Genomic DNA, 12,509 nt, shown 5'->3' on the forward strand with positions numbered 1-12,509 from the left:
AAACAGAAGGCAACAAATATAGGATATTTGAAAGGCTTATTTCCCAGTAACCCTCCCTCTCCACCCAACTCGATACTTCAAAGAGCACAGAAGATGCGAGGAGAGGATCTCATAGCAAATAGGCCAAGGATGAATATGGGGTCCAACCAGATTTTAAAATAAAGGTGCTTGGGTTGTATGAATTTTAAAAACAAATTAGTCAATAATTATGACTTACAGGAACTTACTCTTGGAAGGTTTAAAACAACGTACATATAAATCAACATATAGAAACCTACGCAAAATTAAGTGCTTCATTTTACTTGGGGCCCCAAGCTGTTCAGTTATGAAAGAATCACTTTGCTGTTGCCCAAGTTTTCTTTGCACGGATGCATTGGCGAATGATGAAATTTCCCTGTGTGAATATGAATTTTAATGATTGGGAAACATAGAAACCACACATAATTCTGCAAGGTTCAAGGCAATTCCCATAGCTCTTAAAAATAAGAAGTATATAGAGGACTTGTATTGTAAGTCTTTATTTTTAATTACTATTATTAATCTTCTTGATTGAGGCAGTAAAAGGTAACCACTGACTCACTGAGCAGCAATTCAACAAGTCATGCAAACTACAATGTTGACAGCCTTTGTAGTCCTAAATGGATTGTGTCTAACTAAACCACTGTGTAATTACGGATCCTTTGTGATTTCACATTCTCCTCTTATAGTCAATTTTTCTTTCTTTGATGTGGCATGTTGTGTTCAGTAACTTATCTAAAAACATCAATATGGTTTTGAAAAGGATAAAATCAAATTGTAACGGTCTATGTTCCTATAATGTGTGCATAGCCAAGGGGAAAGATGGTAAATAGGTATGCTATTTCATTGTATTTCCATGCTCCCGACATTGGAAATATGATTCTACACCCACATTCTCTCTAAAGGAGACCAACTGGATTTATTTCTCATATATTTATAAATCAACAGCTGGTACACAGAAGACTGGACCACCATCAGTATACATTCAGGTGACAGAACACATTGTAAATGAAGTGGAGAAGACTTTTTGACTCTAGTGCTTACAATTACAGGAAAAGTGCCTATTAATTTCATCTGATATAACTGCAAAAAAGAGCTATATTAACCTTAAGCATCTAATTTTAAATTTTTGATGTAAATAAAAAGGTTTTACATATATTTATATATAAATATATGCGTACATATACATATACATATTTACATATTTACACACATATACATATTTAATATCAGTGTTTCTATTAAATAACTTTAGGCAACCTTTCTTAGCTTTGGCTGCCCATTCAATTCCCCAAGGGATTTTTAAAATCTCGTCACACCTGGCAATCAGAATCAGAATCTCTGTGGTTGAAACCCATAGGTAAGTATTTTTTGGTAGCTCATGGGTTTATTCCAGTATGTAACCAAGATTAAAAACCATAGATACATTATTAAAGAATTAAAAAGAAATAATCTTTCACTTCCTCTCAAGTATTATAGATTTAACATGTCAAATATGGTATAAATATAAAACACTGCTATAATAAAACTTATAATTTTACTGGAATACCAGATTTCAGGAACTTCATCTGAGTAAATGGGCATCAAATATTCCTTTCAAATTGATGAAAATTGCTATTGCTATCTGCCACTTTTGCTCTCAAAGTTAATTACATATACATTGTATTCCCACAATAATGTCAACTTTTGCCAATCCCATTTAGATGTTTACATAAAAGAAAAATAATGTCTCCATTGGACAGATTTATGAAAGAATATTTGGTCACTAATCTCAATGAAAACTGATATTCTATGCAACGTTTTAATCGAATAATTCTAGGGAAATAGCTATTTCTCTCATTTAAAGATATATGATTGAGTGTAAGATTAAGGCATATTTTTAAATTCAAATGTTTTTTTTTAATATTGCACACACCGGGGCGCCTGGGTGGCGCAGTCAGTTACGCGTCCGACTTCTGCCAGGTCACGATCTCGCGGTCCGTGAGTTCGAGCCCCGCTTCAGGCTCTGGGCTGATGGCTCGGAGCCTGGAGCCTGTTTCCAATTCTGTGTCTCCCTCTCTCTGCCCCTCCCCCGTTCATGCTCTGTCTCTCTCTGTCCCAAAAATAAATAAAAACGTTGAAAAAAAATTAATATTGCACACACCAATAATATCACTTAAAACATTTAATATAGCATATAATATGGGGCAGAAACATTACTGTTACTAATATTATTAAATAATAAAATTATTATTATTATTATTTATTACTTCAGTATGTGGAATACTGAACCAGTTCTGTGACTGGAGGCTTGTACTCTGTAAAACAAAGGCTTGAACTGGTTAACATTTGAAAGTTGTTTCCAAATCCACCATTTGAAGGTTCTAGGTTTTATGTGTAGTGCACACCAAACAAGGTCTGCTGCACATATCAGATTACCTGCTTTAATCTTATTATGTAAAAGATGTAAAAGCTGAGGTAGACAGTGGTGAAATAATTCTTGCCAACAAAGAAGTCGTTTGTCATGTCTCAGGAGAAGAGGTTCTTAGAGAGGTCCAATCTATTTAAGTACTTACCCCACCTCCATCATACAGGTTTCTTGTTTTTGTTTTGTTTTACATTATTTCTTATAAAAGCAGTGAGTTGAAAACTCTGACAGCTTAGATATGCAAAGGCATTAGAAAAGAAGGAAACTAAAACTAAACAACCTTTAAGTACCTTTTCTTGGCTAAACAAAAAAATATCGGGGGGCACCCTGGGTGGCTGTTGGTTGAGTGTCGGACTTTGACTCAGGTCATGATCTCATGTTCTTGTGTTCGAGCCCTGTATCAAGCTCACTGCTGTCAGCGCAGAGCCTGCTTCGGATCCTTTGTCTCCCTTCCTGTCCCGCTCACAGCCTCTCTCTCAAAAATAAATAAACATTAAAAAAAATTATTGTATTTACCTGTTCTAAGATGTACCTTTTTAGTTTTGTATGTCTGAAATCAGGATGAGTTTTACAGTCAACAGTTAGTTACATTCATTGCCTACCAGGTGGCAGTTGTTATATAAGCAGTTGTATTTCTTAAGCTTGTATAAACGAAAGTGGTCATGGCTATTCACATAGGCGTACCTCATCCAAGCTACATACATTGTTTGTACTACAGGTGCAGAGGTTAACTGTCATTCAACATATCTTGAGAAAAGTTACAATCTGATTCAATATTGGAAAAAAAAAATGTGGGCAAAGAAAGGCAAGGGAACAGTGGCAAGTATGAAATTTCATACCAAAATATTTATTGTTGGAGTAACGACCACAACTCTGTATTTTCTTGTTAATCAACAGCTGACTGATTTATATAGCCTTGCTTCTTTAGTATGTCAGCCAGGAAACAGCAGGGACAATATCACCAGGATCTCATTAGAAATGCAGAATCTTGGGCCCATCCCAGAACTACCGAATCAGAATTTGCATGTTATCAAGATACCCACCTAATTGCTTTGCACCTTAAAATTTGAAAAGCACAACTTTATAGTGCCAAGAAAGAGAGTCACAAGATGAAGCTGTTTTATATTTTGTTACTGAGATATGTGCTAAATATATGCCTCTCATATGTTAAGCAATGTAACCTCAAGCTGGAGACCGTTGGACTAGATGAAAGAAACTTCAAAGCCACAAAAAGCTGGTGTGACTGATTCATAAGCAAGCATGACAATATTGATAGAAATCTATGTCCAAATAAGTTTAAAGTCTTGTTCTGTAAGCTCTATTTTAGGTTTGAAATAGATTCTAATGATAAAAAGCATATGCTATGGTTTATTTGATAACTTGCTTGTCTTTCCTAGGGATACACAAAATGATAGTGTATCTTACTATAGGTGAAACAGTAGATGTGATGAAGTACAGGCAATGGTAAAGGTACAGTGTAGAAACCATGGAAATAATGACTCCCGTTCATAAGCATCTATGCATTTGAGATAACAGGATAACTGATATTGAAAATGATTAATTTGTATAGCTTAAGAATTATTCTTATTATTCTAGAAACTGTTTTATTATCACACAAAACTTCCTTTGCTTAGTTGTTTAAATAGGAAGGAGAGGAAGAATTAATAAAAATATTAGACATTTTATTTTTATGCTACGTTAAATAATGATACAGTGGAAATTTTCTCTAAGTAAACATAATAGTTGCATTAATAGTAAATTAGTTCATCGTAACTTTGTCACATATATTGAATATAAAATTAACATTTGTGACTAGATTTTTTAACCACAAAAACAAAGCATGATAGAAATAGTTTAAGAAGCTGGATTTGAATATATGCTTTTCATTTTAAAAGATTTATCTATGCGCCTGGATGACTCAGTTGGTTGTGTCCAACTTCAGCTCAGGTCATGATCTCATGGTTTGTGGGATCAAACCCCACATCGGGCTCTGTGCTGACAGCTCAGAGCCTGGAGCTGCTTCGGCTTCTGTGTCTCCCTCTCTGTCTGCCCCTCCCCCACTCACACTATGTCTCTCTTTCTGAAAAATAAATAAACAAAAAAAATTTAAGGGACACCTGGGTGGCTCAGTCGGTTAGACGTCTGACTTTGGCTTGGGTCATGATCTCACGGTTCGTGGTTTCAGGCCCTGCGTCAAGCTTGTGCTGACAGCTTGGAGCTTGCTTGAGATTCTGTGTCTCATTCTCTCTCTGCCCATCCCCTGCTCATGCTCTGTCTCTTTCTGTCTCAAAAATAAATAAGTATTAAAAAAATTTAAAAAAATTTTTAGATTTATCTAAATGTCTCATCCATTCTTTCTTTGTTGGCATTTAGAGTGCAAAACATACAACATATATACTTATATAACATAAAAAAAAAGTTAACTTAAGAGAAATCACTGTTTTTCCAATGATAGCCCTTACAGATAAACACTTTTCCTTGTGTTAGACCAATAATTGTTGACTGTTGGACTGCTTTCAGCCTGATTTTCTAGTTTTATTTTTTATTGATGATGATGATGATGATGATGATGATGATGATGATGATGATGGTCTTTACCATACTTTTTGCTTAGCATGCTATTTCATTGAGGCAGAAAAATGGAGGTTTGAGGAAAATCGTGGAGAAAACATTTCTGATTTACCAAGATGGCTTTCTGAATTCATTTAGCGATAGGCTTCCTGGATGCCCAAGTCAAATGCTGATGAGACATATAGAAACCATTTCCATCTTGCCACCAGAATGGGAAAAGGAGACTGCAGATCAAAGTACTTTTTCCCATTATATTTTGATTTTCCTCAATACACAATATATTCTATAGTATGGATGATAATTTATTTCCAAATAAATATATGCAGAAAAATGTCATAGTTCAGGTATAGTACCTTCTTACCTGACTACATTGCAGAAGGCTTCACTGCGTAGATGATATTTTAGACCATTTTAAAAGATGATTAAAGTCTCAATAGGCATACAATCAGTATGTCTTTAATTATATGCCTTACCTCCCCCATTTTATTGAATTTTTTTCATTCACCTGTGAAGGAGACTAATTTTAACAATGCTTATTTTGTGTCATATATTAGATCATTCAGGAGTGGCAGGAAGTATTGAGTTCATTTTATTTTATGGGATGATTTTAACTCTCTAGCTCCTTAGAATATTTTACATGAAACAATCACCTAAGGTGAATAAGCTTCCATTCCTATTTCATATACCAAATGGCATTTTTTAATGACTTTTGTAATTTTATAATATTATAATTACAATGACTTAAATATCTGAATGTTGACAACTTGATGGGGTAAGGACCATCTACATGTTGAACTTGGGATGATCACTAGAGCACCACACATACCATTTATCCATGTGTATCTTTTTAAGTTTATTTATTTTGAGAGAGAGAGAGAGAGAGAGAGAGAGAGAGTGACAGGCACTGACAGCACAGAGCCTGATGCAGGGCTTGAACTCAGAAACTGTGACCTGAGCCAAAATCAAGAATCGGACGCTTAACCAACTGAGCCACTCAGATGCCCCTTTTAAACCTTTGTTATTTATTTATTTATTTTGAGAGAGAGAGAGGGAGAGTGCAAATGTATCTTTTTAGATTGCTCAAATACTTAAATCTGGGCTTCTTTGGATTTCTAAGAAAAATTAAAAGTTTTTCTCAAAACATCAAGTTCTAAAAGTAATGACAATTATGGCCAGTCTGTGTGACTGGCAGCATCTGAATCTCTAGGAAGTTTTTTTTAAAGACAAATGCAGAATCTCAGGCTGCACCCCAGACTTACTGAATCTGAATCTGCATTTTAACAAATCTCTAGGTGATTCCTATGCACATCACACTTTGGGAAGTGCTGGTAGCCTATTCCCTTTCCTCATCTCCAGTGTTGATTATAGAGTACTAATTGGGAATCTGCAAAGTAAATCTAGCCCCTAAACCTTTCCTTCAAATCAGACATGGTTTATAGCATTCTCAAACTGAATGGAAAACACATATGCCTTGATTTTAGAACAGAAAAACAATCTCAGTTTTACATGCTTTAAAACCCTGGGAACATATATCTGTTCATGTTCTTATGACTTTTTGAGCTATATGATAATCTTTTTTCTAAACAAGGAATAAAATTATATCCAGTCAATGAATTCATATGTCCCTGTTGTACCCTAGACTTCTATTGAGAGTCTCAGAATGTTATTTTAGCTTTCTTAGCCTTGTGGAAATCATGTTGCTTTGTTCCCTACAGGAACTAAGATAAAATATTAGTAACCATGCATATTTAATTTTCAAAATGCCAAGTAATTACTCAAAGCATTTTAAAAAGGAAAATTATCTTAGATAATCATGAAATGTTTTCTTAGTAAGGGGCTATCAAGTCTAAAGTTGTGTTATCATGGATATTCTTTATTACAATGATCAGAATGAAAAATGAATTTATTAACATGTCTCTCTTCTTTCTTTTCCAGATGCAAGACAAAGGTCTACCCTGATGAACTTCCAAACACAAGCGTAGTCATTGTGTTTCACAATGAAGCTTGGAGCACTCTCCTTAGAACTGTTTACAGTGTGATAAATCGTTCCCCACGCTATCTGCTCTCTGAGGTCATCTTGGTAGATGATGCCAGTGAAAGAGGTATAATTATTTTTCCTTCTTAATAGAAAACTTTATTATGGTCAAAAAGATAGCTTGGCAATGATCTGTATTTTCCTTGTAATTACATGAGTCCTGAAATCACCTGTCAAATTTTCATCACTGTACCTGGAACTCCAGGAATATGAAACTAATTCTTTCAGTTTCTCCCATGATTCCATTTGGTCCATACTAATCTAAGAAATCAGCCAAAATAATTTTCAAAGGTGTTTATTTTTTTCCCAACTCAAACAATCAAATGATTGAGCCTTAGTATGACTTTTTGGACATCTATCGTGTTTTGTTTTGTTTTGTTTTGTTTTGTTTTGTTTTGTTTTGTTTTAAGTGCAGGTAGAAGTGAAATAACTTATAATTAAGAAGTCTCTGTTTGTCAATGTGGCCCAATTTCTAAATTAGAGTCTGATATATTAAGGTCCTATAATGTCCTTATCTTTGCCAGATTTACTGATAAAAATCTATCAGACTTTTATAGATTGAAATAGATCTACATATCTATTCCACCTAATGCAAAAAAAAAAAACATGTTGATAGAAGTCTGCTACCATTTCTGTTTGCTGAATTTCATCTGGGTAGTAGTATTTCTGCTATGTCTTAAAATAGTTTCAAAACTTTATCAATTCTTATTGCACATTCCAGATTTTCTCAAGTTGACATTAGAGAATTATGTGAAAAACTTAGAGGTGCCAGTAAAAATTATTAGAATGGAAGAACGCTCTGGGCTAATACGTGCCCGCCTTCGAGGAGCAGCCGCTTCAAGAGGGCAGGTCATAACTTTTCTGGATGCACACTGTGAGTGCACGTTAGGATGGCTGGAGCCCTTGCTGGCGAGAATAAAAGAAGACAGGTAAGAATTCATGTGTTACATATGCCTGGGTTTTGACTCGGCCTGTTAGGACAGCTCCAGGTGCCAGTCAAAACTTCTCTGTAAATTGCTTTTTGAGATTCATTTTCTAGCTTTAATTTTTTTTTAACGTTTCTTTATTTTTGAGAGACAAAGAGAAACAGAGCATGAGCCAGGAAGGGGCAGAGAGAGAGGGAGACACAGAATCCGAAACAGGCTCCAGGCTCTGAGCTGTCAGCACAGAGCCTGGTGCAGGGCTCGAACCCACGAACCCTGAGATCAGGACCTGAGCCAAAGTCGGCACTCAACCAACTGAGGCACCCAGCTGTCCCTTCTAGTTTTTAAAGAGCACCCCTCCTCCACTGAATAAAGACCTTGGCTTATTCATGCTGAATATGAATATTTGATTAAGAAATAGTCAATAATCCAAACAGTAAAAAATGTGTTGAATATTCATTTTGTAAGGTGATGAAACTGAGTCCAATCTGAAATGGTGCCATATTTTATAAAATACATTTCAAAACACCTGATTTCATCCTCACAAGCACCCCATGAGGTAGGCAATGTAAATGTTCTTGTGTGTACCTAGTAATAGGGAAGGATGAAGAAGTGAAGGAGCTTGACCCAGTTAGTTATTGGAAGTGATGGGAACAACAGTTCAGTCCTTCCCATTCCTAGACCAGTCTTCTCTCTACTAGTTCACTGCCTTTATTCAATGTCTTATTCAAAACCACCTAGAGGATCTTAAAAATGAAGACACACACTCAACACATTCCATTGGAATGAAATCATGATGCAAAAAATTATAAGAATTTTAATTATATAAACGATGTTGTCAATCTGTATACACAAATTGTAAAATCCGAAAAATTGAATAATACTTTATAGAAATTAAGAACCCTCATACTTACCTGCAATTCTTTCTGATGATGATGCGGTCAAGTACAAGCTTCTTTTGTGGATATTCATAAACATTGATGATAAATGATTATAATTCTTAAGCACCTAATGAAGTCACCTATGTCGAATGCTCTCTGATATAATAACAAAGCATCTTATGACACCTTGTTTGCGTAGTCATTTCACCTACAGTAGAAAGGTCTTCTTAGAGTTGAAGTTTTTAATTAAACATCCAAGACAGGGGCTGCTTAGTGTGAGCTAGTCCAGCTACATCAGGATTTGGTACTTGCCAGGAAGATAGATGGAGGTTGTTAGTAAAATGGGCCATAGCGGTTGAAGAAAGCAGTGGGAACCTTTTATTCAGCTGAGTGTTGTATACAGCTAGTAACATTTTCCAGTCTGTGTATTGTCCAATATGCACAGGAGGGTGAGACTGGCAAAGTAAAATGAACTTAGAGCATCTTAAATGCATTTCCTGGCAACTTTTCATACATTTTGCTGCTTTTTAAAACATGTGTTTCATATCCAGCTTACTGAATTTTTTATGCAATATTCAATATCATCAAGAATAGATCATTTATTTTTTAATGTAACATGTTTAGATTGCACTTTCATATAGTGAACTCTAATGTTTGTCCATCTTATAAGTTCTCAAGTTGCCACAACTAGATAATAAAGTCCTATTCAAAGTGAGTAGATCTAATTTTGCCTCCCTAAAAATTAAGTCATTAAACTTAATGAAGAAAGGTATTGATTTTGTAGGGACCAGAGTTACCGAGAAATGTTTCCAAGGCTAGATAAATCCTATTGATTTCAGAGAACTCTAGGCTTTGGCTAATTGTGTGGAATAGAAGACGTAATTGAAAAATGAACATTAGTGGGGCACCTGGATGGCTCAGTCAGTTAAATGTCCCACACTTGATTTCGGCTCAGGTCATGATCTCACAGTTCATGGGATCAAGCCCTGCATTGGGCTCTGTGCTGACAGTTTGGAGCCTGCTCAGGATTCTCTCCCTACCTTCTCTCTGCCTCTCCCTCACTCTCATGCACACATGCACACTCTCTCTCAAAATCAATGAATAAATGTTAAAAAAAAATAAAATAAAATGAATGTTAGTGATACTGGTGTTACAAAACCAGGATAAATAATGGACAACATTTATTTGCTTTCCACATTTATGGGCTATTCAAAAGCATGTTTGTATATTTACCACCTAGTAAATATGAAAAATAAGCTCTGGTTTCCAGAACTAGCTACCAGCAAAGCAAACTTGAGTAGACCTTAACATTTGCTGTAGAGATGACAGACTGATCCCATAATGCAACATATAAGCCAGGAGTAGAGGAAGACTGAGGAAAGCACAAAATGGATTAAAAGAATATCTAATCTTCTCTCAAGGTGAAAGTCTCTTACCCTAAAAAGCCACCATCGAGAACACCAAATCTCCTGTCTCTTCCTTTTAACTTTAAGAAATGGGTCATGAGATAAAATGCCAGAAACTTAAGTTGCTTATCTTTCCCTATTTTAAAATACACAGATTGTTTACAGTAAATTCCAAGATCTAGAAAGGACACACTTAGAAATTGTCGAGTCCCTAATATCTTTCAGAGGAAACATTTACTTACACTGATGTTCATGATATTTACTGTTTCTGTTTGTTGATTTTTATTTGTTTTTTTTTTCCAGCAGGTATTTTCCCATGAAAAGAAGTTTAATTTTTTTCTTAAAACTATCTTTTTAAACTAACTTATCCCCTTTCAGATTCAAAATACCAGGTCTAATTTGCCATCATCCACTCTCTACTTCCTGAATGCTATTGTTTTTCAGTTGGCCCTAGCTAAAATGATGCATAATATCAAAGCAGCTCTACTAATCATGGTGTTGGTGGAGGTTTTATAAAAAATAGACCACGTTCATCCTGCTGAGTTAGTACTTTAGAATTCATTTGGAAATCAGCTTGAAGACCAATTAGTACATTTGATTAGATTATAAATGATAGAATGAAGTAGAGACTGTAAAGAGGATGTAGTGAAAGGAAACGATTCCACAGAGAGAAAGGATAAAATTAAAATAAAATCATATTAAAGTCACAAGATGATTAAATTTCAACTAGTCAGCTATACTGAGTTTGAAAAAGCTAATGTAGTGTTTAAATTATTATTTATATGTAAACTGGTTTTGATTTTTCTGCAGGAAAACAGTTGTATGCCCCATCATTGATGTGATTAGTGATGATACCTTTGAATATATGGCTGGATCAGACATGACTTATGGGGGCTTTAACTGGAAACTGAATTTCCGTTGGTATCCTGTTCCCCAAAGAGAAATGGATAGGAGAAAAGGAGATAGAACATTACCTGTCAGGTACGTAGCTCATATCTTCCAAAGGGTAGCATGTGTTTTCCTATAATTAAGGAGTATTATGAATTTGTGCTCATTTTTAAGTCTTTTAAAGGCATATACCTTTTATTCATATACACATTTACATTATCACCGCTTACATAATTATCTAAGAATCAATGACAGTATTTAAATTTAGTTTAAATTAACACAGGCAAATTTAACTATTGGCAGAAGTGCCAAATTTCTCTTGAGACTTTGTATATTCTTATGTTCAAAATATATTTACTGTGAATTTTCTATGTGATAGATATGTGCTAGCCTTGATGCTTCAGGTACATATATATCTTAGCTTATCTTCCTTATAGATACAAAAGAAAGATCCAGTTGGAAAATTTTAATATATTAATGATTATGAAATATTTATTGTTTGTACTAAATTAATTTAAAAAGCTACTTAACGTGAAGTATTTATTCATAAATGTGTTTGCTCTTAATACAAAATAAGAAATATCATATGCATCTTTAGTTGTTTAAATAAGCATTACTCACTTTATTAACACAAAATTACCACCTTCTTATTTTACTATATTATTGTGTACCTCTTATCTGCAACCAACAATTGATTTCCTAACAATATATTGTAGAGGGAGTTCACTGATTTAGCTCTTTAAAAACGAATTTGGGGGGCACCTGGGTGGCTCAGTCAGTTGAGTGTCTGACTTTGGCTCAGGTCATGATCTTACAGTTAGTGAGTTCAAGCCCTGTGTTGGGCTCTGAGCTAACAGCTCAGAGCTTGGAGCCTGATTTGGATTCTGTGTTTCCCTCTCTCTCTGCTCATCCCCCACTCACTCCATTTCTCTCTCTCTCTCTCTCTCTCAAAAAGAAAATATTAAAAAGAAAAAAAATAATAAAAAATGAATTTGGAAAATCATGATTTAGTTTGAACAATAGAGAAAAGCCCCAAAACAATATGTATAAACCATTATCTAAACAAGAATGTCTCCTAACCTACTGAAGAAATGACTTATCCATTGGCAAGACTAATTATCTAATGAATTAAAACTAACTCTAAGAATTGGCTCATGGAAAAGAACAGCTCTGTTTATTACAGAAGAGTTAAATATTGTGCTTGCTAATCCTCTTGAGATATTACTACATGGAAGGGAAAAATAAAATGTGCCTCCAAACAACTGCATGAAGACATGAAGTTATTATGTCAATATTTAAAGTGTAACTTAGTGATCTTCAAGTCTTGCTGTAATCTCCACATTCACCAAGTCTTATGGATCCTTGCTCCTAACAGCTTGA

General features: G+C 34.8%; 1 protein-coding gene across 4 annotated transcripts in view; it reads left to right on the forward strand.

The window, feature by feature from the left end:
* GALNT13 (polypeptide N-acetylgalactosaminyltransferase 13) overlaps positions 1–12,509 on the forward strand; it is a 555,198-nt gene that overhangs the window by 319,088 nt on the left and 223,601 nt on the right. For all 4 annotated transcript variants that reach the window (XM_040475110.1, XM_040475113.1, XM_040475109.1 and 1 more), the window contains exons 5-7: positions 6,932–7,098; positions 7,753–7,960; positions 11,052–11,222. In XM_040475110.1, coding sequence (XP_040331044.1) covers positions 6,932–7,098; positions 7,753–7,960; positions 11,052–11,222 — 546 coding nt within the window. The remainder of the gene's footprint in view (positions 1–6,931; positions 7,099–7,752; positions 7,961–11,051; positions 11,223–12,509) is intronic.

Source organism: Herpailurus yagouaroundi, unplaced genomic scaffold (genome assembly GCF_014898765.1).
Source record: "Herpailurus yagouaroundi ecotype Mexico unplaced genomic scaffold, PumYag 140, whole genome shotgun sequence".
In the NCBI taxonomy this organism is placed as follows: Eukaryota; Metazoa; Chordata; class Mammalia; order Carnivora; family Felidae; genus Herpailurus; species Herpailurus yagouaroundi.